Raw genomic sequence first — 25332 nt, 5'->3', positions numbered from 1 at the left:
TTCTAAAGTTTATCCAAACTGTCTGGTCCATCTCTGTTTGTGAGTCAGAAGAAAAACACCCTCCTTTCTTTCCCCTTTGCCTTAATGGTGCTGTGTGGTCTCCCCAAAGTGCGGGGTCCCAGGTCTCTGCCCGCAGGGACAGGACTGGCTGTGGGGTGGCTGCAGGATGCATTTCGCTGCTGGCCCAGCCACCACCACCCCAGAAGCTCAAGGCCAGAGCAAGCTGCCCCGTCCTGTCCTACCTACACGCTCAGGGCCCCTGCAGCCCAGCGAGCCCCAGCTGCCTGACCTGCAGGAGCCGTTCCTGGCTCTTTGTGTGCTTGCTGTTGTTTTTCTTAACAATTCACATCATGCCCTAGCATTAGCAATGTGCAATGCTGCGGGCACCCTTGTCCTGGGCTTGTTGTGGGTAAGCAACCAGTCCAGAGTTAGACGCACACAAAAGGACCAAAACCCTATTAAATATGTGGTTTAATAACAAGGCCGTTAGAGCCTGTGTTTGCTTTTGCTGCAGAGCAATCAGCGGCAGCAGAGGAGGCCCCTGCAGAGCAGTACCAGTGCTGCGCAGCCCCTTGGAGGGAGGTGTGCAGATGTGCTGCATCTGCCGTGCTTTCGTGCGGCGTTTTACGCGAGCACAAGGTCCCATTTGCAGTTAATGGCAGCCATACACAGAGTGCCATGTGCTCAGTTGTACTGCCAGCATGCTCAAGCCCCCTTTCGAAACCTGCCCGAGACTGCACACGCAGCCTACCAACACTTCCCACCCCAGGGGAGCAAAGCAAAACTGAGGGACTGCGGCAAGGCAGAAGGAGACAGCCAAAGGTGTGCTTTAAAACGCAGCACTGTCCCCACAGCTCCTCCGAGCACGCCTGCATTGCGCTGCTGCTTGCCAAATCCCATGGTAAAAGTGGGCCTGCAAGGGGCTGGCACCAGCTCTGGGCTGGCTCCCCCCTGCACACAGCCAGGGGCACGGAGCTGCCTGGGTTAGCTCCAGGGCTGGGGACAGTGTGGGGACAGTGTGGGGCAGCATCACACCGCTGGCACAGGGCTGGCATGGGGCAGCATCACCTGCATGGGGGGCCACAGCAGGCGAGTGTTTGCACGGCTACAGCTGCTGCCCACGTCTCTCCCCCCATGGCAAAGCCAGGAAAGCTCTTCTCCCCCTCACACGCTCATTTCCTCTGTTTGCACATTACCAGAAACATTTTTTTTTCTTTTCTTTTCTTTTAGAAGCAGCATTAGAAAACACTTCTTTTACAAAGTAATTTTCAACTCACTTGTTTTAAAATCTGTCAGCTGTTAAATGCCTTCCCCCAGTCTTCCTCGCATTCCTCCCCTCCCTCACAGTCCCCATTCAAGCTGACAGTGTGGGTCTTTATCTTTTACAAGATTCCCAGAACTTCAGTGTGTTTTTCCCATGCTGATTTGCTGTGATAAGGTACTAATTCAACTGTCAGCTCAGTGACAGACAACAAGAGTGCCAGGGTGCAGGCAGCACATCCCCATCTGATGCAGCAATCTGTTAGGGTCTGCCAGTGCCACCCACACAAAAACCCTCCATTAGGCCCCCAAACAGCACGAGAACTATGAAAAAATCATGGAGGAGGAGAGGAGGGTTGCTTGCTTTCTTTTTAACTATAAGTGTTGGTGTCTTCCTATTTCCTGGCACATTTCTGAACTTTTCAAGGGTCTGTTTGCTTTATCTTCTCCAGCTTTACCCTGCAAACAAGTGCTGGATTTAGCCTTAACCCAGAGAGATCTGCAGTTCTCCTGCAGGCTTTTGTAAGAGGAACATTGCAAGATGGGTGCTAAAACAGAACAAGAAGGATGAGAAGTGCTGGCAGAACTGCCTCCTGCCAGCACCTGAGGCAAGGTCATTGCTGGATGAGGCCACCCACGGGTGCTGCCCCCAGCACCGCATAAAGCCCAGGCTCCAAGAGCACTTTGTCCTCACACAGTAACTTCTGTATCGGCAGAACCAGCCCTCAGGTGATGTTAGTGGGTATTTTAAAGCGAAATCCTTTGAAGTTAGATTTGATAATTGGATAGATACTGAAACATATCATTATGGATTATGTAGTAACTCAGGAAATCTGATAAATAAAACAGGGGAAGAAAGGCGACAGTCAGAAATGGCGTGGCTGGACTGAAAATGTCTCTGTCAATAGGCATCGCTTTAACGATACAGCATTACAGCAAGGAGGGGAAGCATCCAGTGGGGAAATCTCTACCCAAAGGCCTGATGCTGCACCCAGGGGGAGGTCTGGGGCCATCAGGGCTGGGAGATGCCGGCCTCACTGCGGCTTGTAACCCCGTGCTGCATGGCAGGAAGGCACCCGCTGGGCCTTCACAGGATGGTGCAGCCACAGCAGCACCTCTCGGGGTAGTCCAGCGCGTACACCTTGTTTTCAAGCCCATAGATGTAGTAGAGGTAAGGCTTCCCCAAGTACTGGTAGTGCACTTCTGTGATGGGGATTCGCTCGACGGTTTGACGCTAGGAAAAGAAACAGAGAAGCCCCAGTTAGCTGTGTGGTGTTTGGAGCTGGTGCTGTGTCACACTTTAGGCTGATGTGCCCCAAAACCCCCAGCTTCTGGCCACAAGCCTTTTGGGGCCAGGGCAGCAGCTACTTAGTGAAAGGGAACCAAAAATCCATGGAGATGGAAGAGCCCAACACTGCAGCTATCACAGCTGCTCCTGAAAGCTCCCCTAGCAGTAGCACCATTATGTTTTGGCCCATATTGCACCACTTCTATTGCATTTACAGCTCTTTAAGCTAATTCCTTAAATCCAGTAAGCCCTGGTGTGCTAGTGCATCCTCCTGCCTCGTGTGCTTGAGGGCTGCGTGTGGAGGCAATTCCCCCATCCTTGCCCAGGGCAGGCAGCAGGCAGCGTGCCACCAGCAGGCATTGGGTTTTGTGGTGGAAAGTCCCCTCTTTCCACTGGAGGAGGCAGGGCGGGCAGTCACAGGATTGTCTGGCAGTGAAAACACCCCGGTGAGGGCAATGATGCCACCAGATTCTGGGCAAATTTAAAAGAAAATGCAAATAAAGGAGCCCCATGAAACCGAATGATGACAGAAGGCACAAAGCCTGCCTTCCCCTCGCAGCAAGCAGGGCCTGGCGTGGTCCCTGCCCACGGGGACATTTTCCCTGCGCCGTGCCCCCGAGCCGCTTCATGGCCAGCATCGGGGGAAAGCAGAACAGCACCAGCCAGGCAGGAGGAGATACTTCCTTCCCTCACCTTTTTCCAAAAGATGCTGATTATTAAGCAGAACTTCAGCCAACAGCAAGTGGAAGGGATGAAAAATTAACTGGTGGGGAAGCACCCATAACGCAGCCCGGATGGACACAGATGCCACATGGTGCCGGGGACTTGGCACAGCGGGAGGTTTTCAGCACCTGCCTTCCTGTACAGCTAGAGGAGGCTTTGGGTGTGCAGCAGGCTCTGAACAAACTGCTTTTGATGCTGAGAACTGGAAATTACAGGCTAGAATTAAGTTGGAAGACAGAAATTTGCCAAAGAGATGGCTTTGACAGACCACATGGAAAATCAAGCCATCTCCCCCTAAGTTTATTTTGGTCTTTCAATTTACTTGCATTTTTAACATGAAATCTTGTCTTTCCTGTGGGCGAAAAGACAGTATGTTCTAGCTAAACTTGTGCATTAGCATTTATAATGGGAGCAACAGCGATTGCCACATTCTAGCAAGAATCAGATGAGTGGAATCCTAACGTTTATTCAAAAATAGCTTCTAAATATAAATAGTGATAATAACTAACATTTGCCAGGGCTCCGGGAAGGTAAAAGGGAAAATAATAGCCACAACTGCCTACATCTTTGAATATGCTCTTGTAAAATTATTTCCTGGGTATTTCACTTGGTAATTATGATTTCTTTTTCATTCACTAAAGGTCACCTCTAAATAAATAATGAAATCTGTTACTGCTCCCAACGTCCTGCTGTGTCTGGCCACGCTCGCTGGCTGACCATAATTAGTTGAACCACACAATTAGCTGAATTTCCAGGGCCGGCTGGTGAGCACCCTCCTCGTGGTGTGTCCCATGGGATGGGGGGATGCTGAGGGGATGGCAACCCGGCACCATGCTGTTACCACTCCTCAGGGGCTGGCACCACCGGGCATGACCTGTGAGCTCCCCGTGGTGCCAGCCTGGCAGCCCCGGGCCCCCCTTACCTGCCACAGGATGCGGGACGAGCTGGCAAACGCCGCGCTGTGCTCAGCGATGGCACGCCGCGAGGCCTGGGAGATGGCAGGCTCGGGGAAGTCAACGATGGGGCACACCTGCAAGAAATAAACCCAACAGCATGCCAGGGAAGGTGCTGCTCCTGGGCTGGCAGCCCCAGCTGGAGGCAGGCACTGGGGGACAGGAAAGATGCCCTAAGAGGCCTCACCGTCACCTTCTTCCAGTAGCGCAGCACTGTTAAGTCTGAGAGGGTTTTTTAAGCCTCTCTGTTTACCCCACTATGCGGACAGAAGAAATATTTGGCTTATGGGCAAAAGCAGAATTAGTCGGGAATGCAGCTACTTCTCTCACAGCGTGAGCGATAGCCGTCTGCGTTACAGCCCCACAGACCTCAGCACTCACAGAACTTCGGATCTAAAACACTCACTGAAGAATGAGTCAGATGCTAAAGCATCATTCAGACCCCGAGGGACTCAGCAGCACCAGATGCAAAGTGTTCACTACAGATGCCTGACACTGAGTAACAGCTCTGGGAGAGAGGCAGTCTGTGCCTGGCTCCAGCTCCTGGTACATGGCTGAAATTTCCACCGGTTCCTGCCAGCCTATAATAAAAAACTCCCCCGGGCTTTTGCAGGTATATGGGCCTGGCTCAGTCCTCTTTTGTCGGGCAGAAAACCCAGCAAGGCCAGGTCCCAGGAAGGAGCCAAGGACGCCCTGCACTACCTGCGGGCCACCCGTCCCTGCAGCACCCGGGGAGGGATCGCCTCCCCGCACTCACACTCACCACCACGTTTTCATCTTGGAATATATTCTCGCCACTGACTTTGCTGAGCAGCTCCCCTGGGAAGTTCAGGTGATGCTCAGAAACAAATTCAAAAACGTTGTTCCTCCTGCAAGAGTGAGGGAAAACCAGCGAGTGATCAGAGGTTGTGTGCAGGGCGCCGACCCATCTCCCAGATCCTGAATGCCTGAGAAATGCTCGAGTGCTCCCTGGTTCCTGAGGACAGCAACCATCTCTGCCCAACCTTTGTGCCCTCTGGTGTTAGCTCCTTAATAACCCTGTATATGCAACAACCATGGGTGACTCTTGGATAAATAATCCTGAAATCAGCCCTTCATGGTGATCAGCCTCCTTGCCTTCCAAACCTATCAACTCCTTACTTCAGAAGTATTGTATTCCTCATCCAAAGCCCTGGCTCATATCAGAGTGAGCCTTTCTGGTCTATGGTTGTGGGGCAGGGCCAAGGCTGGTGCCTGATGCTGGACATCCCACCTGCTGGAGCCTGCCCCAGGCTCTGCACCCTGCAGGAGCCCCACCAGCACCCCGAGCACGGCTGGGGCAGCTTCCAAGTGCAGGTCACCCTATGGCTGGGCACATACCGTGCTCTGGAAAGGGAAGGTCTTCACACAGGGTAACTGGAGGCATTTTGTAAAAAGATGGGAAAGTGGTTAGGATGCACCCAAAGCAGCAGGTAGGGCTTTCAACCAAACCTCTCAAGCTAAGATTTGTTTAGCCCCATCTGCTATCTCTGGCACCAAATGGGAAGTACCAGGGCTGCAACACAGCCATCAGCCTCGTGCCACCGCTAAAACCCCAGGAAAAGGAGCTCAGCCACTGCCCCCATCACCTCTGGCATCCTCAGCTGCCCGAGTTTTGGGTCTGGGCTGTGAGAGTTCGGTACCCATGGAGAGAAATGACCAGCATCATTAAAAGCTAAACCTGACCCTCTCGGCCCCCATTCCTGCCTGACCAGTGCCAATAAATCTTGTCTTGGCTTCCCCCTACAAATCAAGCTGAGCTTCAAAGCCTTGTAGGAAAACAAGGAATAAAATTAACAGCCATGAACCCGTGCTGCTTACCAGGTTATCACCAGCTGCCTGAAGTGCCGGAGCTTTTTCTCTCCCTGGCACGTTGTGCACGTCTTGCTGCCCCGGCCGGAGCAGGTACTGCACCTTGGAGGCAACGACAGGGGCTGCAGGGATGGGGCTGCTGGGCGCAGGACGAGCACTGAGCACCACCAGCCACTGCCTGTGGCTCCCCACAGCTCCCCGGGGCTGTGGCCCAGGGCCAGGGAAGGCCATCCACACAGCTGTCTGTAAATGGGGAGCTCATCACAGGATGTATTTGTACCTCTAATTAAGGATAAGCACAATTTCCCCACGCGGTGCTAAGAAGGGAGTGTCCCTGCGAAGGCGCTGCTGCCTGTGCCTCTGCCAGACACGGGAGGCATCTGCTGCTGCGCCGAGCTTTTGGATGGCACCGTGCAACGTGATTAGCAGCAGTTAGCGACTGATTCATTAAGGCTCTTCCAGCCATCATTAGCCCCGGTGGATTCGTGCTTTAAAATGACTGCCACGATTATGCACGATACCGTCGCTGTTACTTTAAACTTAATGGAGCCACGTAAACAGAACAGCTCCGGCACAGTACCTTCTCTTGTGTCACTTAAGGATCATTTTTAAGCCTATTAAGTTTCATGTTTGGAAAAACAATAGGGTGGTAATTCTCCAGCTGTAAAACCTGCCAAACCCGGAATGATGCGCTGCCGAAACGGGACCTAAAGCCCAGCCTGCAAAAATCAGCGAAAAATCTTCTGCTGGCATCCGTGGGCATCGGAGAGCTGGGAAAAAGGGGCTCTTTCTAACCATTTTTCCTGGAGAATAGAGCTATTGCCATATTGCCTTTTCTTTCAGGTGATCCTCGTGGCAGCAGGACAAACAAAGCACGCAGACATCTCCACGTGCCCAGGCAGTGCCACGAGGCGCCTCCCGCAGCAGCCCCTACCTGCTGCGGCCCGTGCCGGAGCAGAGCTGGCACCTCTTCTGCTGCTTCAGCCTCCGCCGGGACCCCCTGCACGTCACACACCTCGCCTGCGAACACACCGAGGCCTTAAACAGGAGCTGGCTGCCAGAACAAAACCGTGGCGGGCGTAGCAACAAAAAGCTTTTAGGTATGTTATTGGAATAATCGCTAATTCGGGCTTGCGGAGAAATGCATTAAGCCAAGCACGTACCTTGCAGCGAAAAGAGTGTACGAAACAGCTCATATATTGTGCCTCCGGATTAATTAGGTGTTTCGGTCAAATTAACCAGTGATGTAAATTGGACACACGATCTGGGCTGAAATGCCTCCTTTCTTGCAGACGGAATTTTCCGCTGGTATTTATTCACGTTGTTAGCAGTGTGCTTTTATTTACTACTATTTAATCTGATTAATTAAGCAGCAATTTTAGTGCAATAACGATACATCTTTGGGCTGTCTTTGGAAATATCTGTGTAGCAGAACAAGCACAAAGAGGAGGCCAGGTCTGCAGCTGCCCTTGCACCTTGAGTTCAGCCTTCCCTTCCATTCGGAAGCCCAAAACACGGAGCTGAGCGCATCTGAAGGCAGCAAGCAACGCGCTGTACTTCATGCCTGAGATCTGAGCTCATGTCAGCAGTGCAGAGCAAAACCTCCTTTCCCCCTCACCACTGCAACACACAGGCTGTGGACGTAGAGTGGGGTGAGACTCTGGTGGCCGGGCAGGGTTAGGATGGTCCCGCTCACATCTCTGCAGGGACCTGGTGACACTGCTGGGACACCGCGGAGCCCCAGCCCCGGGGGCAGCAAACAGGAGCGAGGCAGGACTGCCCCTCAGGCTCCCCGCCTCAGAATAAGCATTTGCATGTTGCCGTTTCACAAACAAAACCCAAGCAAAGCAGACAGAAAGGCAGAGCTCCTGGTGGAAGCTGCCACAGCTCCTTACCCGGCCCGCACCGTGGCACGCGCCGCACTGCGATCGGCCACGACCGTGGCATCTGTGACACTCCTGAAATCAGAGGGTTACTCATGCACAAAGCTGCTGAGGTTTCAGACATCTCATATTATGCACACGCACTCCTCCTGCATCAGAATTCAGTGATAACATTCTGGTCTTAATGGGACAGAACCCAATACCATAAAATTGTGCTGTAAGAGCACTAAAGGAGTCATAAATAATAATTATTTAACAAAGGCAAATGTCTATGTAACGCTGGCAAAAGAAAGTCATTTTTTTCTTTATTCATAATTTCACTAAAAAGTAAAATAAATTGACCAGCTATAAGCTTGTCAAGAGCTAAATGGGAACTGTCATGGAAACAAACGTTCTGCTAATGTGGGAAAAAAATTAACAAAAGGGGAAAAATCATCTAGCGCCGTTTCTTGAAGAGGCTGAAGCAAAATTTGCCCTCAAACTTCTAGAAGAAGAAAACACCAGGAAGAAGGAATCTCCGACTATTTTCCCAGGCATTTAGTGCAGAAAAATTGGGAAGTGGAAAGCTGAAGCCTGGCGCCCACCAGTGTCAGGCGGAGCTGAGGGTGCCGCAGCAGGGACGTGCTCCCCGCACCCAGAGGAGCAGGACTCACCCTGACCAGCGCCGAGCGGGGCACCCGGCAGCGCCGTGTCTGGCCCTGGAAGAGCGGGGGGACCCCCACCTCCACGTCCCAGAGGTCTGGAGGGATGTCCCCAGGGGGTCTGGTTGCTCCGGGCTCTGCAAAGGTGATGGCATCTTACCTGGCTGGCTGGAGGCAGCGCTTGGATGCAGGCCAGCTCCCGGCACTGCTGGGAACCAACCAACATAACCCCTTTTCCCTGTCCCCACTCCCATCTCCAGCCCCATTCCCATCCCCATCCCCTTCCCTGTCCCCATCCCCGGACCATCCCTCTGCGGGTCCATGCCATGGGCACCCCGAGGTGCTGAGCGTCCTCCTGCCACCATGGCCAGGGGTCATCATTGCCCATTTGTGCTATTCCCGATGGACGGAGGGCAGGCACTTACTGGTGAAGGGCTCAAACGCCCACTCGCTTAACCGCGATTCACTGAACGTCTCCAGTCGATACTAGAAGAGAAAAAATGCAGAGGCCACAGGGACACCTTGCATAAAGTAGGTATTGTAACCACGACTTGTGAGTGTGGGAGAACATCTGCCCCAAAGCGCCTGTCAGAGGGCACTCCCAATGCCCTGCTTCTCACTGCTCATCTGTTACCCACTTCTAACACCCAAAAGAGCCAGCAGGGAGGGGACACAGCACCCACACACCCCCCCGAGAGCAGCCCAGGCAGCGGCAGCACGGCGCCGTGGCACTGGGACTGAAATGCTGCTGGCTGGGCACTGCCCTGGGGGCAGCAACTCGCCCAAAGCAAGGCTGAGCCGAGGCCAGCTGTTACGGGCAGCAGGCACAAAGTCTGCCAGAAATGTTTCCAGTGAGAGGAGTGACAATAGAGAATCAAATGCCACATGTTTTCTGTGGAATTAAATATTGCAAAGACACATTCACAGCTGGGGGCACGCAGGGCATTGCAGTTCACTCTGTGCTCGCGTGTGTCCAAAGAAACAAGCTGCAGAGCACGTCCCTCCCGTCTAGCTAAGGGAACTGCTGTCTTTTGCAAAGCTGAGCTGTAAAAGCAGGTCTGCAGGGCTTTGCCAAGGGGATGCTGTACTGTGGAGGGATGTGGACCTTTCAGCTAGGAAGCTCGCAGGCAGCTCCTGGGTAGATTCTCCTTGGAAAGCACGTAATGTATGTGACTGCGTTCAAAGCAGGGTGAAAGCACTCTTATGTAATGACCAGACAATTCTTGTGGCCCAAAGCCACCAGGTGGTTGGAAACTGCCCCGTGCTCAGAAGAGGCGGCCCAAGAGGCCCCCTGGGTGTCCTCACCCGGTAGGTGACGCGCGGGCGCAGCTCCTGGATGTCCAGCTCCGCCGCCGCCCTGCTCCCGTAGCAGCGCCTGGCGGCCACGAAGCGCAGCAGGGCTGTCCTGGCCGCCGCCTCCGTCAGCGGGGGGACACCGCGAGGAACCGACACCGAGGGGTTTCTGCTCTGCACTTGCTCTACAGGCCTGGAAACAGTCGGTGCATTATTTAGCTCGCCCAGCAGGCCCAGAGGTGGTGGCACTGGCTTGGCTCCTATGGGAAAGGGATATGGAGAAACTCAAACCCAACTGAAACTGAAGGCAGAGCTTGCTCAGTAATGTGCTAAGATTTAGGTGTGGAAGCCAAAGCTGCTCCCAGGACAGCAGCTCACTGCACACCAAGCCCCCTGCACCACTGCCAGGAGCTGTGGCTAGCCCAGTTCATCCCAGTGACATCCTAGCTCATCCCAGTGCTGCCCCATCCACGCACTGGGATGCTCCGGGTGCCCCCAGCAGGCTGTGCCGTGGGCTGTGCTGGGTCCCAGCCCTGCGCTCAGCAGGGATGGGGGCCTGGGGGCCGGCCCAGCAGACAGCCCCCCACCTCACAGCGGGCAGCCTGCTTTCCAAAACCTGCCTGCGGGACAGCAACGAGCCAGGAACAGGCACTCAGGAGGAGAAAAGGAGCCCGGGGGCCGGAGCTGAGCGCCCCCTGAGGCTGCAGCAGTGCGCACCGGGGGGTGGTCCAGGGGCTGCCAGCACCGATGGCCGCAGAGGAGATGCGGCAGGGATTTTGGCAGGGATTGCGAGAGGGATTTCGGCAGGAATTTCAGCAGGGATTTGAGCAGGGATTTGCCGTCGTGCCCCCGCCCGGCAGCCCGGTCCCTGCGCTGAGGTGGAGCAATGCTGACACCCCGCGGGTGTCTGAGGGCCGAGAGCCGCACGGAGCAGCCGCCGCCTGCCTTCCCCTCGAGCAGTGTCTGCTCCTCCAGCGGCTGCCTCCTCTAAAAGTTTCCAGCTCGCTTCAGTTCTGTTTGTGGGGTTTGTTTCCCTGAGTACCACTCTAAAAATAGCCACTGCTAACAATCGGTGCTCCTGGTTCCTGATACAGAAACAATTCTTTTTATTTAGCCTTTTTTTTCCAGCGGCCCTTCCTATCACAGCAGCTGGTGATGAAAGTCAGTCTGGGTGAGCAGGGAGCGTGTGGAAGGGCCAGGAAATGCCAGAGCAGGAACCACCAGCGATGGGAGCTGCACAAAGCGGGGCTGAGGGGAGCCATCCATCACCTTGATTTACTGGGCTTATCTGAGAGCATTCCCCTTCCTTCCAGGAGGCTAAATTAATCTCTCCATTATTTCTCCTTACAAAAATAAGAAACTACACGCTCTACTTGAAACACCACACTGCTCGTGCAGAAGACAAGGCTGCCCCTCAGCTGCAGGTTTTCAGAGATAAGCACTGCAGAGAGGCGCCTTGAAAAAAATCAATCAGTAAGGTGCCTTCAGTGTGACTGTCTTGGCCACGTCTAGATCAAACACAAACATCTTCCTAAGGCAGGGGTGAAGTATCTCCCAGTGCTGTGGACTCCCCAGCCACCCAGCTCACAGCCTGTGCTTCTCAGCAAGCCAAAGCTCCAGCTTTGCTTTGTCCTCCATGCCCCAGGGTAGGAGCGCTCCCGGCAGAGGCACCTCGCCTGACCCTCTGCTCTGGTGCTGCATTGGTGGTGGCTTGGTACATCTGCACGGAGTTGTACTCACAAGGAAAAGGAAATGCAAATATTACTGAAAGTCTTGTGATTTTCTCATTCAGAAAATGCAGCTTTTACACACCTTTTTTTCCCAGGCTCATTCAGACAGGCACAGCCCTGCTGCGGGTGAGCACCATGCTGGGCACACCTGGGGCAGGAGGCACGAGGAAGAAGTGTGCTTCATGGTGTGTTGCAGAGAAACATCCCAGAAGGGTGAACTCCCAGGTTCTTATTTGAACCATCAGATCAAATCCTTTCTGATAGTTCCAAGACGTACTGGATTTCTATGCACATTCTGAAGAGAACCTGAACACTTATTTTTAATGCAAAAAGGTTAAATTAAAACCTGTTTATAACAAAAGATGGAGATAAGCACCAAATTCCAGCCCAGTGGAAATGGTTTAAATGACCTGGTTAAAAATATCCCAAATCTGGAGCAAATAAGTCAACAGCAGGGTTGTTGCTACGGTGATGATGTTGGAAATCACAATAGTGTATAAACATGAACACATCGCTCCACTTCGAAACAACAATAAGTCTGAGACGGACTTTGACCAAAGCCAGGAGATTCAGCGCTTCGGCTGCTACTCATCAGATACTCCAGGTTTTGCTGCACATCACAGCGATCCAGCCCTAATGCACCAAACAGCCGGCAGAATGCCCGCAGAGTCGGGCACAGCACAAGGCCACGCTGCTCTCCCCAGCCTCCAGGCAGCCACAGGGACTGCAAACGCTGCAGCTGGCCAGCAGTGACTGACCCTGAGCCCACTGACATCAGCAGAAAGACTCCCATTTTTGGTGGATTTTGGATAGAACCCACAGCCAAAAAGTTGGGGAGAGTTCAGTCTTTGGCAAAATCTGTCAGTTACCCTGCAGTTTTTGTCGCCATAAATCACTTCACTCGCTTCTGACCAGTTGGCTGTTGGAGCGGGAAGTCAGCCTTGCGTGCAGCACCCCCAGGACCACAGTGAATAATTTTTTTTTCCATCCGATTAAACAGAAACTTCCTGCAGCATTATTATTTCTAAAGCTAATCAAAGCTTTTCTCATTCATAAATTAAGGAACCTCAGAACTCAATTACTTTTCAGCAGCAACAGTGACAGTGATATTTCACTGGGGCACCACATAATTAGAGTTTCTTCAGGAACCGTATTAACGTCTAATGAAGAAGATATAGTCAAGGGCATAAGATCAAAGCGCCATCATGAGAGATATTTTGATTAAGCAGCATTCTGTTAAAAGATAACAAGCCTCAGCTTAGGCTTTTCATTGGACTTAAGTGAGCAGCAACACCTGTAGCTCACAGACATGGCACAAGAGATGCGCTGACCCTCTCCACAAGCACTGCCTGGGAGAACGCACACACTGACATTTGGTGGAATATGAGTTCCCTTCTCAAAACAGTTAATTTTTAACCTATTGCTTGAAAACACATTTTAGGAATATGTTAAGAAGTACAACTGAATAAAATTAATAGAGGAACTCATTGGCATGGCATGCAATCTATTTCTTTTAGCTTTACTTACTGTCTGCTTTCATGTCTTGTTCCATTTTCAAAGGTTAGGAACCAAGATGGTCCTGTCCTTGCAATCTCCCCTGCAATACGATGTTTTCTGTGAATTCTGTGCTGGCAGCAATGAAACCCAGCCCCCCTGAGCCACTCCCCTCTAACAAACAACGCAGATGTTGGGAAATAATGAATTAATGTCGAAGCTGGACAAAGCAGAAACTTGCCCGGAAGGAAAGTGCCAAGCAGCCCACACAGACCGTGCTGGCTTCCCAAAGTGAAGACCCACTGGAGAGGAAGATGCTGGAAATTGTGGAGACCGCGTGTCCTGCAGCCCCTGAAGCCCAGTGGTACGAGGTATGGTAACGTCTCCAGAGGAGGAGGCACAACACTGACTGTGGGCTCGAGGCACTGCTTGGCTGCAGGGGGGGAGCTGCCTGCGCACCCACACGGTACCGCCTGAAGCTCCACGTGCCCACAGCTCTTGGTGTTAGCTTTTTCTGGTGTAATTATTAGGTACTTGCTAACCTGAGAGCAGATTCTGGAGACATAAGCAGTGCTTCACTGGTACATCTGTGTCAGCCACATGCACCTGGAAAGCAAGCAGCAGCTCAGAACTGAAGGCCACGTGCAAAGCAATGGACACGCTTGTTACTGCTGCTGTGAGCATGCAGGCTTTCAGTAAATAAAAGTCGGCAGCAGCAGGTGGTACGAAGGGACACCGACACAGCAGCATCTGTCCAAAACCTCTCTGGACACCCTAGCGACATTTCTGGCTATTTTTTTTCTTCTGTGTTTCCCGATGTTCTCCACTTCCTTGTGCGGTCATGTGAAACACTTACTGCATGAGCAGGTTTTCAATTTCAGATGTTAGTACTTTTGATCCTATTTAGTATAAATTGGATCTTGTTTTCCTCCCATCAGATGGGGCCTGATGTAGTTCCAGCTGACAGAAAGCTGCCCAGAGGTTTGTAGGCTTTGAAGCAGCCCCGTAATCCTCAATTCTTACCCCATCACACAACTGATGTCTCCTCCCTCACACCTCCCTCTGCAGCACTGAGCAATGCTGCAAGGTGTCACGGATGCTCTCTGCCCCCAGAGCAGAGGGGACGCGCTCCCTCCCCTCCAGGCTCCCAGCACTGCTCACCACGGGTGCCACCGCTCACCAGCAGCCACCTCCATGCCCCTCGCACCCGACAGGAGCCCAGGGATGGTCCCACCGGGAAGGGTCACTGCTGCCCCTGGCTCTGCCCCAAGACCTGCTCCATACAACAGGAGCAGCCGGCCAGGCGCCATGCCCCAGTGAGCTGCAGTCACCCAAAACCTGTCCGAGATAAGCTTTTCTGCCCTGTCCCATTTTATCCCAGAAGTAAAAATAGCTGGGCTTTGTTCCTTTGGGTGGGTACAAATCCTTTCCAGTGGCAACTTGCCCACTCCAAACGCACACTCCAGACTATTTCAAGCAGTAAAAGCAGGTCTTTGCCAAGCCCAAGTGCTAATCCTTTATCTGCAGCTATTAAAATACTATCATTATTTAAAGCAGAAAAACAATGCTTCTTGCCAGAACCAGAGTTATCTTTTCTTATCATTAAGCCATGAAGGGAAGAAGTAATAAATATAACAGCGCACCAAAAAATGGTTGTTCTAACAAGTAAAAATAACTCTGTCAGAATAGGTACACAGAGCAGATACTTATCCAAAAATACAGACCTGAAGATAACAATTTGGTGGTTTTGAAATGAAGGCGTGCCCTGGTGTGCGCCACCACAACACCAGGATGCTGCAGGGGGCAGCAGGGCCAAAGCACCAGTCAAGATTCATCAGCAATTTTCATGCTTCGTTTAAGGCTGTCCATGTGGAGATTTCTTTTATAGGCTAAATCAGTGATTTCCCCTGTGAGCAGAGCCCCCACCTCAGAAAATATCTGGCTATAGGTTTGCCACTGAGCAGCCACGACTGGGTGCACTGGAAGTCATGTTTGCTTCCACTGCTGCCCTCTGCATGCCCAGGGCTAACCTCTCCACTGGTTCTGAGGAGCAAACAAGCGATGCTGGGAGAAGTCCTGCTGCTCCTCTTGCACAGGGGCCAGTGCCGGATCTCTGCTCCTCTCCCACTGCTCCTCTGCCTGAAAAGTCGCAGAGGGTGGCAGGGATGCTGCGGGAAGGAGAGAGGACAGCAGATCACATCTCTGCCTGCCCCACTGGCAGCACTGCTGCTGGGCACCCTGTGTGCTCACCTCAACCTCCCAAAATAGCTCCCCGAGTGGTACATGCTGCATCTAACACAGCACCTAACACTCCCAATAACCGGATCTTCCCCAATGCTTTTGGGGTGGTGACAGCACCGTGGGGTACGCGTGCTGCCCAGCGCGCCCTGAGCGCACGGGCAGCGAGGGGGTGGGTGTGCAAGCTGCAGCTGCCCCCCCGCAGGCTGCTGGGCGCTGAGAGCCGTGCGTTTGGCCAAAACCCACCCGCAGCCCGGAGCAGGGAGAGCATACAGGCAGCAGCGGTGCGGCGGGGCCGCGCTAGGTGGTGCTGCGGGGCCGCGCTCCGGGCCCGCACCGCGCCGGCTGCCGGCACCCGGCCCCCGGGGGCTGCGCTCCGCACCCTGCGGCACGCACCAAGTACCCGGGGGCGGTACAGAGAGCCGAAATCCCCCGTGTTAGAACAGCCCCAACGCTGCCCGTGAGCGCAGCCAGGCTGTGCCGGAGCTGGGGTGGACGCGGAGGGGCTGCGCGACCCGGGACCAGCGGCGGCAACAGCCGGGGTGCGAAGCCCCTCGGACCCTGGGGGCTTTCAGTCCCCACGCCCGTTTTGAAACACCCGATGGAAGATACAAGCTTGGTTTGTCTAAACCAAAACAAGCCCGCTAGATACAGAACAAACCTCAGTCAAATATTTAGGCTGTTCGCTTTCCATGCCTTAGGTAGAATGGAAAATCCTGTAGGGAAAGTCACTTCCAAATCAAAGGCTGAGATATTTTGATAGAATCGAAATTTCCCATGCCCAGATCCTCTCTCCCATACTTTATTGAACCAAAACAAAATTAACTAAATCAATCCAATTTGACAAAATATCTAAGGCTAGCAAATCTGTTATCCAACTTTTTTTTTTTTAATCCAAACACCTAGATCTACCTGTTCACCAGTCACCTTCATGAAAGCTTCTCCTTCACTTCCTTTGAAGAGTCGATATAAAAACTTTAAAATAACAACTATTTTATAGGAATACTACCAGCAATGCTTAGGCCCATCTTTACAGATTCTCAGCCTATCAAACTTCTCCAGTAGTACTGCAGATTTGAATTCAATACATGAACAAAAGTTTTGAAGTCGCAGCACCACAATTTCAATTCCAACTAAGTACTAAGGGGAACCTTCCCAAAGGTGCCCTAATATTTCATTAGTGACATTTTTAAAGACAGAATAGCCATATCCGTTTAATGGTCACAAGGGAAGGTGAAACATCCCAAAAGCACTGAACGCCACAGCAGCAACAGAACAGGCATGATCACATTTTAAAGCTGGGCCAAAGGATCCCTGAAATCAGCAGTGTCCTGCTGACTGCAGTGCATTTCTCTACCAGGACTCTGGGCTTATTTTGCCCTCTTCCATTTATTCCTTTAGCTTAATCATCAAGATTGATTTTTTTTTTTTTTTTTTAACAAGACTTGAACACTACTTGCCACAATTACCGATGGCTGTGTCAGCAAGTCAAACACTGCTCTCCACACTGTTTGCAGAGCGGCAGCTACAAACCTGCCTGTAATCAATTTTGAAAGATGAAGGCAAGACCTGGTGCACGGTGTCACTTCAGTATTCAGACCTGCAGGGTACAGAGCTGCGAAGAAAGCAAAAGAAAATTTGCCGTCATCTTTATTGGAGTGCGGCCACCTCCTAAGTGGGACCGCATTTGACCCACTGCAAATACCTTAAATCCAAAGCTTTCATTTGCACTGATCCAACCATTTTAGAGACAGCTCAGTCCTGGTACAAGGCCAGGCCAATTCTGGCTCATAAGGTCACATATTTCTTGCACAAGTATTGCTATGGAAGGACAATTTTAGGACCTGTCTCCCCATCTTCCTTCACTCAAATGCTGAGGAAATTGACTCCTGTTAATAAGAGCATTCTGTTGCTGGGTACTCCCAGTGCTGGGGCTGCCCGAGGTCTCACTGGGATGCAGCAGGGATGCAGCCCAGCCCTGCAAGGTGCAACCCATCCTCACTTCTCCTGACATTGGTCCAGATTTGATAGCTCAGCAGCTCTGGAAGTCATGCCAACAATGTAGATTGACAAAAAAAAAAAAAAAAACATTTGGCCCTGAGTCCCTCCAATATTTGTTTTTACTATAAAAGGAGACTAGACTGTAGTTGACACATGGGCTAGCTGATTTAGTTACACAAGTAATGGGGAAAACAGTGTTATGTTTTCAAAAGTCCTTTTCTGCTTTTGACAGCTCAAATTTTTAAACTTCACCTCAGGCTACTCAGGTTGCCCTGTATCCGGACCTGAAATCACGCTATTTAAATGCTAATGAGCAATCTCACTGCGAGCACTGCTCATCACAGAGGAACTCCATCCCATGGCCACCTTCAAGATCGTGTCAGGAAACCCACTTCTGCGGCCTTCCACACACCCCAAAGCAGTGTTCTTCCTACAGGACCAGTGGCACTTCAGACAGGGCGATGCAGCAGGTTGGGGCTGGGGATTTCCACGCAGCTCTCACCCACCCCTGCAGCTGCCTCCATCCCACCCCATCCCTCTTGCCTACCCCGGCCCCTCTGCCCCAGCCAGGAGCAAGCCCAGAGCTCCTGCCACAGCCAGCAGCACTGCTCCCAGCAGGTGCTGGGCTCGGATCCTCAGCAGGCTGCTGCTGTGTTCATTTTACAGACATTTCACAAAGACTAGCAAAGGATTAAAAAGCAAAGCATCAAAAGCAATAGCATCAAAAGGAGAATGGCTGAGGGTCTAATCCAGAGCGACACGGAGCAATCCAGGAGCTTGGCCTCAGCCCCTGCTACTTTCCGAGCTGGAGGCTGAAGCCAAAGTGTCACATTTCCAAACCAGGAACCTGGAGCTGCAGGGGGTATTGAGACCATCCCTAATAGAGTAACAAATATCCTCGTTCCAAAGAAATGGAAGATGGGGGTGGAAACTGAGAACATTCAGACACCAAGCCCCCTCGGCAGCCACACGTGGCCCACTCCTCAAGCTCTCCTCCAGCTGGCCACCAGCCACAGCAAGCTTTTGAAACACAAATCATCCTCTTGCCTTTGTACCTGCAGCCCAACAGCAGCACTGGTGGAGCAGACATCACTCCTTGTCCCAGACAGGAATCATCCCTATTGTTGGAGAAAAAGGTCTCAGCACACAGTGAGGATGCCCTAGAAGCGCAGTTTCCCCACACGCATTACATACCTGTTTCAGCTCACTCAGCACCACGAGCAGATCAGGTTCAGGTGTACAGAACGAGATGCAGCTCTGGTTGGGCATCACAAACAGCAGCGAGTCTAAAAAGAAATCAGCAGCACTGTGTGTGTGTGTGTAAGGTGTCCCCGCTCCCCCAGATGCCCACCTGTGCATTTCACTGCAGTGTGGCAGTGTCACCAAACCAGGAGGCAGAGGCCCACCAAGGACACGGCCATGGCTCCCAAAACACCGTGAAGCCACCACATGGCCATGGCCTGAGGGGCAGCCCAAGCCCCACCACCACCCCAAAGCAGAAGAGGCTCCCCAGGGTGGGGGGGACAGCCCCCACTCAGTCCTCACCGTGGGACACGGCCCTCCCGACACCCAGCACCTCCCCAGGGCATTTAGGCTCGTGTTCTGCCCTGCTCCCAACAGGCACACAAGCAGACAAAGCCTTCTTGTGCATCGGCCCTCAAAGTACCCATAGAAGAGCATTGGAAAAAATCCAGCTGAAAATGTCAAAATGGCATTTTTGATTGCTCTGCCTAGGTGGAGGAGGGGCATTTGCAGCCAACAACATGACAAAACAGGCATGAGCACACAAAATATTCACATGTGTATTTATACTTGCCTGGGAAAGAACCCTTGGAAAATGTTACCCTTCTGCTTATAACCACTGTGTCCTGAGGATGCATAATTTTGGCTTTTTCCAAGAAAGGGCTCCAAACCAACAGTAACAGCAGGGCTTCAGGCTGCTTTTTATCACCAAGGGACGTGGTTTAGCTCGCCATGGACTCCTGCTGGTAGGTCAGGAAGGGCAGCTCATCCCCTGGACTTCTCAGCTCTCCACCCCTGCTGCGAGGACCGGTGACTAAATCTCAATACCTGCTGAGATCGATGTTCTGGCCAAGGCCAGTGCCGTGAGCAAGGACCCACCTGCCCCTTGGGACCCGTGGCACCACACCAGGTACCACAGCCCAGCCCAGGAGATGCATTTTGGCTCCCCCCTGCCCTGCACATTGCCCCCAGGCTCTCCCTTCTCTTTCCAGGAGAGGATGCACAAATAGATGAGAGGAGACCATGCACAGCAGATGTCAGACATTGGGCATTACCTTGCCCATCGGTCCGAAGCCCAAGCAGCCTTTGCAGGCTCCCTGGAGCCGCTGCACAGCACTCCAGGGGCTCTGGCACGCTTTGCTCACTCGTTTTCTTCAGGGATGTGCAACTTTTCCCTTTCCTCTCCATATCTAAGTGGTAAGGCTTAAATGATGGAAGATGTCAATCTTTGTGGTGATAAAGCTTTCTCACAAAATTCTTTTTCTTATTATAAAAACAAGGGAAAGAATAACATTTATCCAATCACACGGCTATTAGAGTATCTATTTTTCTGGTATTCTGGCACTGCTTTCCCTGAAGACTGAGTTTTCTTCATGAAATACCAGCGAGTCTTGGGCATGACTTTAGAGAGCACCAGAAATAGTGTGTGGAAGAAGAAAAGCAGCATCGCTTTCTTCCACATATGGATACTGGTTCCAATGAGGGATTGACACGCACAGACAATCCCTTTTGATTCTCAACACAGCTGGGAGCTTGTTAGACCCTCTTCCACTTTTTATTCCATCCAGACTGTTGGGGATTCTTCTGCTCTCTTTTTGCCCGTCTTTTCACTCAGCTTCAGCGTGGCTCGCTCAGCATTTTTCCTTCAGCACCTGCAAGCACTCCCCTCCCTCCTTGGGCTCAGACAAGGCCACCGGGGCACCACGTCTCCCTGAGGTGCAGCCCGAGGTCAGGGCAGACGTCTCCTCATCCTCATCACCCCGAAACATTCAGGTGCCCCAGCTGCTCCAGGACCCTGGTGGGCTGGCTGGAGAGTTAGCATGTGCTTGAACACACTTTTCTGTAGGAAACAGCACAAATGTCTGTATTAGTGTCCTTCAGGCCTAAATGGATTCAGCAAAGCCTCTGTGACAGCTGGAAGGCTGCTCAGGTCCAGGACTGGGGCTGATAGCCCCAATTCTCCTGTCCATTGACACAACCCCATAGCCCAGCTGCCCTGTAGCTGTTGGGTCACCCCAGTTACCAGCACATTCACTGAGGGCTTACGTGGCTGCAGGAGGTTCTGCCCTGCACCAGCACCCAGCCCGGCTTTTCCTACATCATCCTGTGACCACCAGACTCGCTCCTGCCCTGCTGAAGGCTATGGCACAGCTCCCATTTGTCCCAGAACTCTGTCAAGAAAGGTTAAATTTGTGCACAAATATCATCCAGCTAAGTCCAAGCAACAGCCATACCGTGGTTTGAACAAGGGCACACTGTCACAACCATTCACGATTTATATCATATAGTCAGGGGAAAGTCTATGAATATTAATTCAGTTCTGCTGTCATAAATAGCCCTGGACAGCCAACACCCATAAAAATGCAAATAGCCCTGTGTTAACCCCTGGAAAGCTCCAGCATTAAGCACACTCATGGGTTGGTGGCACCGCCAGCCCCCGCTGGAGCTGCTGACAGCCAGTAGCCTTAGCCGTGGCAGATACAGGGTGCAGCACGTCATGGGATTTGGCTCTTGGATACTTAAAGACAAGAAAAAATCTGACAGCTCTTCCAGCCTTCACCATCTTGTCTTGCAGCTAAAATGTTCCTTTTAATAGAGCGCAGCTTGGTTTGTAGAGCAGCTATCCATCACGGAGGCCTAGAAGAGAGTCGTGGACTCTGAAGCAAAAATTAAAACTCAGACAGAAAAATAAGTCATAGAAGAAGCAACTGCTCCAGTAGCTACAAGCCAGTCAGGTCCCCAGCCACCTCCAGTACCCGCAGTTCAGACCACAAGGACTCCTGCACGAGACCTGGCCCCACCAGGCACCACGTGCCCCATCCCAGCTGAGCCCCTCACCACAGCAGGGGGCAGCTTGAAAGAACCTGAAATAGGGTAGGTTTAGATTAGATATTCGGAAGAAATTCTTCGCTATAAGGTGAGGTCCTGGCACAGGTTGCCCAGAGCAGCTGTGGGTGCCCCACGCCGGGAGGTGTTCAAGGCCAGGCTTTGGGCAACCCACTCTGGTGGGAAGGGTCCCTGCCCATGGCAGGGGTTGGAACTGGGTGGGCTTTAAGGTCCCTTCCAACCCAAACCATCCTATGATTCTCCACTTGAAGATCTGATACCCATCTTTCACTGTGCAGCTCTTCTTAAACAGGCATTGGCAAAATCACCTGGTTTCTGTAAGTTCCGAAGGGCCTCGTGTGCCCTGTTTACACTAAAACAATACAAATTAGGTACGAGGTACTGGCTATGCTCCAGTGGGCATGAGAGCATCTGCATTCCTACAGAGTTACAGTGCTTCCTCCAAAGACTGAATTTATACCCCCATCCAAACTAAATAAATCATGTACCACAGTCCCTAAAACAACTCACTTATCACGCTTAGTGTGAATAATGAAATGTCATAATATTTGTTCAAGACATGTGGATTATTTTGTTTTCAATAACTGAGATTTTGCTGAAAATACAGAGATAATGCTTCCTCTGTGTGATTTGGTACCTCCCAGAGGAAACGTGCTTTGTATTGACAGGGGCTGCAGAGGAGGGAGGTGCCTGGTACCCAGCCTGGCCCCACAACCTACCCTCTACTCAGCAGACCGAGATGCGGAGGAGGTCTCCAGGAAATTCTGTGAAATTAAAGCAGAGCTGGAGGAGGCAGCACCAGCAGCATCCCAGCTCTCCCCACAGCGAGGTGCTCACCCCACAGGCTTTGCCCACTGCCCCACAACCCCAGCAGCACCCGCAGGACAATGAGCTCCTGCCTGTCCCCACGCAGCTCCCCTCGGTCTCCAGGCAGGCTGGCACAGCAATGCTGTAAAAGGGTAATTCAACAAATAGCCCATCAGTATTTTTGGCACAGAACCCTCTCCGAGTGCCCACGCTGCACGGCTCCCACGCCAGCCTGTGGCCGAGGTGTGTGGAGACGAGGAGCTGCTGGCATGGACAGGGCAGCCACAAGCAGGGCTCTGCTGCTCCCCCAGGGATGGGGAGCTCAGCACGGCCAGAGCAGCACCCGCCTCCACCAAACCACCTCTGCCCTCCTCCGGAGCTCCCACCAGGCACCAACCTCCGCTCGCACGGCCCGGAGCACGCCGGCGTTATTGTGTCGACTGCAAGACCACGGGCAGGTTGCAAGGGCACACATCACATGTGGGCTGATGGATGAAACGACAGGCTGGGAAGAAAATACTTACAGTGCTATCATTTATCAAGGGCAGAAATTAGAACATAACTGACATCAGGCTCTAGCAATAACCACCGAGTTTTCATTTCCACTCCAAAACCCATCTTCCCAAGCAGTAAATCAAACTGAAAATCATGAACTATATTGGAACTCTGAGATGTGTCTGCCTTGCACTGGGATGAGGTGTACGCCTGGCTCTCTCCTGCTGCAGTCCTGACCATCACTGCCTGGCAGAAGATGCTAAGTTTCACAGCGCAAGTGGCAGCAACTTAAACCTCAGAGGCAGGAGCCCACGTCCACCCCAGCACTGAGACAGGCACTGCCCGGGGAAGCAGCGACAATGCTGAAATGCTGTGAGGACAAGAACAGAACAGGGAGGAGCAGCTGAAGCCTTTCACGTGCACAGCTCCCAGTGCTAGAAATAGGCTTCTATATTCTGCACTGTTATTAAGAGACTAACCCCCCTTCCAGGGCTTGAGAGGATGGTTTTATTTGTAGGCATTAAGAGCCTCTCGGACATGCCACAGCCAAGCAATATCGATCAACACCGCCAGCATCGCCCTGCGCATCTCTGCACTGACATCATCCAGAGAGCAGCGTCTCTTATTTATGAGAGGTAACGTGCCCTGCTTTTCAGGTTGGCATTTCAGTTTTGGCTGCCTTGTGCACTACAATTCGTGTAGTGTTTTATTCATACAGAGCCCAACTTAGCCTAGGTTCTGTCAAAGAAGGACTGGGCTTCTGAGCCCTGGTCTTTGGACCACGCTGTCCCTCCACAGCACCCATGTGCACACAAGAGAGCACCATAAAACCTCCCGGACTGGGAAGAGGAGATGTCAGCTGTTCCTACTGGAGAAGCAAGGGGCTTTCCAGACACTACAGGCACCAGCATGGCTAGAGCAACACGCCTGGATGAGCCAGACACCCCGCAGCCTGCTCACCTCATCATACTGCTGGGAATTGCCCCAATCTCACTTGGACAAGGAGGACAAAATGCTTGGTCTCCTCCCTCTCAAATCTATTCTTTGTTGCCAAAAGAATGTCAGCCTGGGAGGAAACTGGAGTCCTAGAATCATCTATAAGACCTTCCTTTTCGAGCAGCAGGTTTGCTATACCCAGGAGAGGCCACAAGAAGCACTCCAGGTCTGTTCTCCCAGCCTCCCCTCACACCCAAGGCAGTCACTGCAGTCCTCCAGTTATTTAGGGGCTCATACCCATGAAGGAGCAGAGCCAGAGGTGCATTTAGGGTCTGTCCTTCCAGCACAACAGGGCTCTCTGCGCCAAAGAGAATACAGGGCTGTGGAATGAGGAAGGAGCCTGGGGCCACCCCAAACAGGAGCCGGCCACCACCATCACATCGAGCCTGATGAACCGGGTGGTACCAGCCCCAGCTCCCCGCTGCTCATGGAGGGCTCTTCCCACTCAAACTGGCAGAGCTGGGAATCTGAATTTGACTTGGCCTTGCTGGGGGAAGCGGCCCCTGAGCGCTGCTTCGCGCCAGCTGTCAGTGAGCTCCTGCAGGAACGGCTGCCCCAGTCTGTCAGGAAAGTGTTTGCTTGTTTGAACAACTGCAGCTTTGGTTGAGGTTCACATCGTTTTGGCAATAGGTGCTGCACACAAAGCTAAACGATACAGGAGATCCAGACAGCAAAGTTACCCAGTCCTAAAAATTCAGGGAAAAAGTAGCAGGGCACTGCACGCCGTTGGTGCTGCCCATCTTGCCCAGCTGGCTCCCCAGCCCACGCTGCATCCCAGCACGTTCACAAATGCTGCAGGTGCCCATGCATTGCCACGGGGGTGTGTGCCCCCACAGAACAGGCTTTGGAGCTCGGGCTGAGCCCAAGTGAGCCCCAGTGTGATGGCTCAGCCCAGGCATGCTCATTTTATTCTCACCTTAAAGCTGTGTTGTAGAGCCCCTGTTTCGGGTCATGTTCTCACCAGCCAGCTTTAACTGCCCAGTTTCCTGTTGCTTTCATCACAGCTTGATGCAAAACAGCCGCCTCATCAGTGACTGCAATCTTCTGCACACCAACACTGTCCTCCCTCATTACCTGACCCCCGAGCTTACAGATTGCAGCAATGCATCTCTTTGCTGGAAGGGCAAGCATTTTTCTACAGCTAAATGCTTTCTGATTAAAGAAAAAAGGAAACAATAAAACCTTATACACCAGTATAAGTAATAGCCAAAGGCAATTTTGGACCCTAGTTCTAATCGGCAGCACACAAACTGGTTAAATCTGATCATAAGACTACCCAGCCGGGTATGTCACAAGTGATAAATCAAGACAAGACTTGCTTGATAAGGCAAAGCCAAGCCAAGCTATTTTAAAATGAAAATCCAAAGGAATTTAGAGTGCTGGTGTGAGAGAGAAAAGAGCTGAGACTAGGACAAGCTGTAAACACAGCCTGGTGGGGCTGCTCCCAGACAGCCCCCGGGCCCGCAGTGGAGAAGGGGGGCACCGTGGGATCTCAAGTTCAGGAGGGAAGGAAGAATTGCTGATAGCAGATCATATTTCTACAGTGCTTTCCCTTCTCTAGCCCGCCATTGCACAGAAATAGGATAGGTGATGGCTTCATTTGAAGCCAAG

General features: G+C 52.2%; 1 protein-coding gene across 1 annotated transcript in view; it reads right to left on the bottom strand.

The window, feature by feature from the left end:
- Positions 1-2138: 2138 nt before the first annotated feature.
- SSUH2 (ssu-2 homolog) overlaps positions 2139-25332 on the bottom strand; it is a 30097-nt gene continuing 6903 nt past the window's right edge. The window contains exons 3-16 of the mRNA XM_084530523.1: positions 18529-18620; positions 18390-18452; positions 16871-16948; positions 13638-13701; positions 13129-13198; positions 9884-10131; positions 9004-9064; positions 8591-8715; positions 7950-8012; positions 6989-7074; positions 6064-6156; positions 4988-5093; positions 4194-4301; positions 2139-2494 (exon numbers count right to left, since the gene is read on the bottom strand). Of these exons, the coding sequence (XP_084386649.1) occupies positions 2348-2494; positions 4194-4301; positions 4988-5093; positions 6064-6156; positions 6989-7074; positions 7950-8012; positions 8591-8715; positions 9004-9064; positions 9884-10131; positions 13129-13153 (1062 nt within the window). The 5' untranslated portion in view covers positions 13154-13198; positions 13638-13701; positions 16871-16948; positions 18390-18452; positions 18529-18620 and the 3' untranslated portion in view covers positions 2139-2347. The remainder of the gene's footprint in view (positions 2495-4193; positions 4302-4987; positions 5094-6063; positions 6157-6988; positions 7075-7949; positions 8013-8590; positions 8716-9003; positions 9065-9883; positions 10132-13128; positions 13199-13637; positions 13702-16870; positions 16949-18389; positions 18453-18528; positions 18621-25332) is intronic.

This window comes from Aythya ferina (assembly GCF_964211825.1).
Source record: "Aythya ferina genome assembly, chromosome: 10".
Classification (NCBI taxonomy): domain Eukaryota; kingdom Metazoa; phylum Chordata; class Aves; order Anseriformes; family Anatidae; genus Aythya; species Aythya ferina.
Note: the sequence above shows the minus strand (reverse complement) of the source record. Positions and strands in the feature narration are given on the sequence as shown.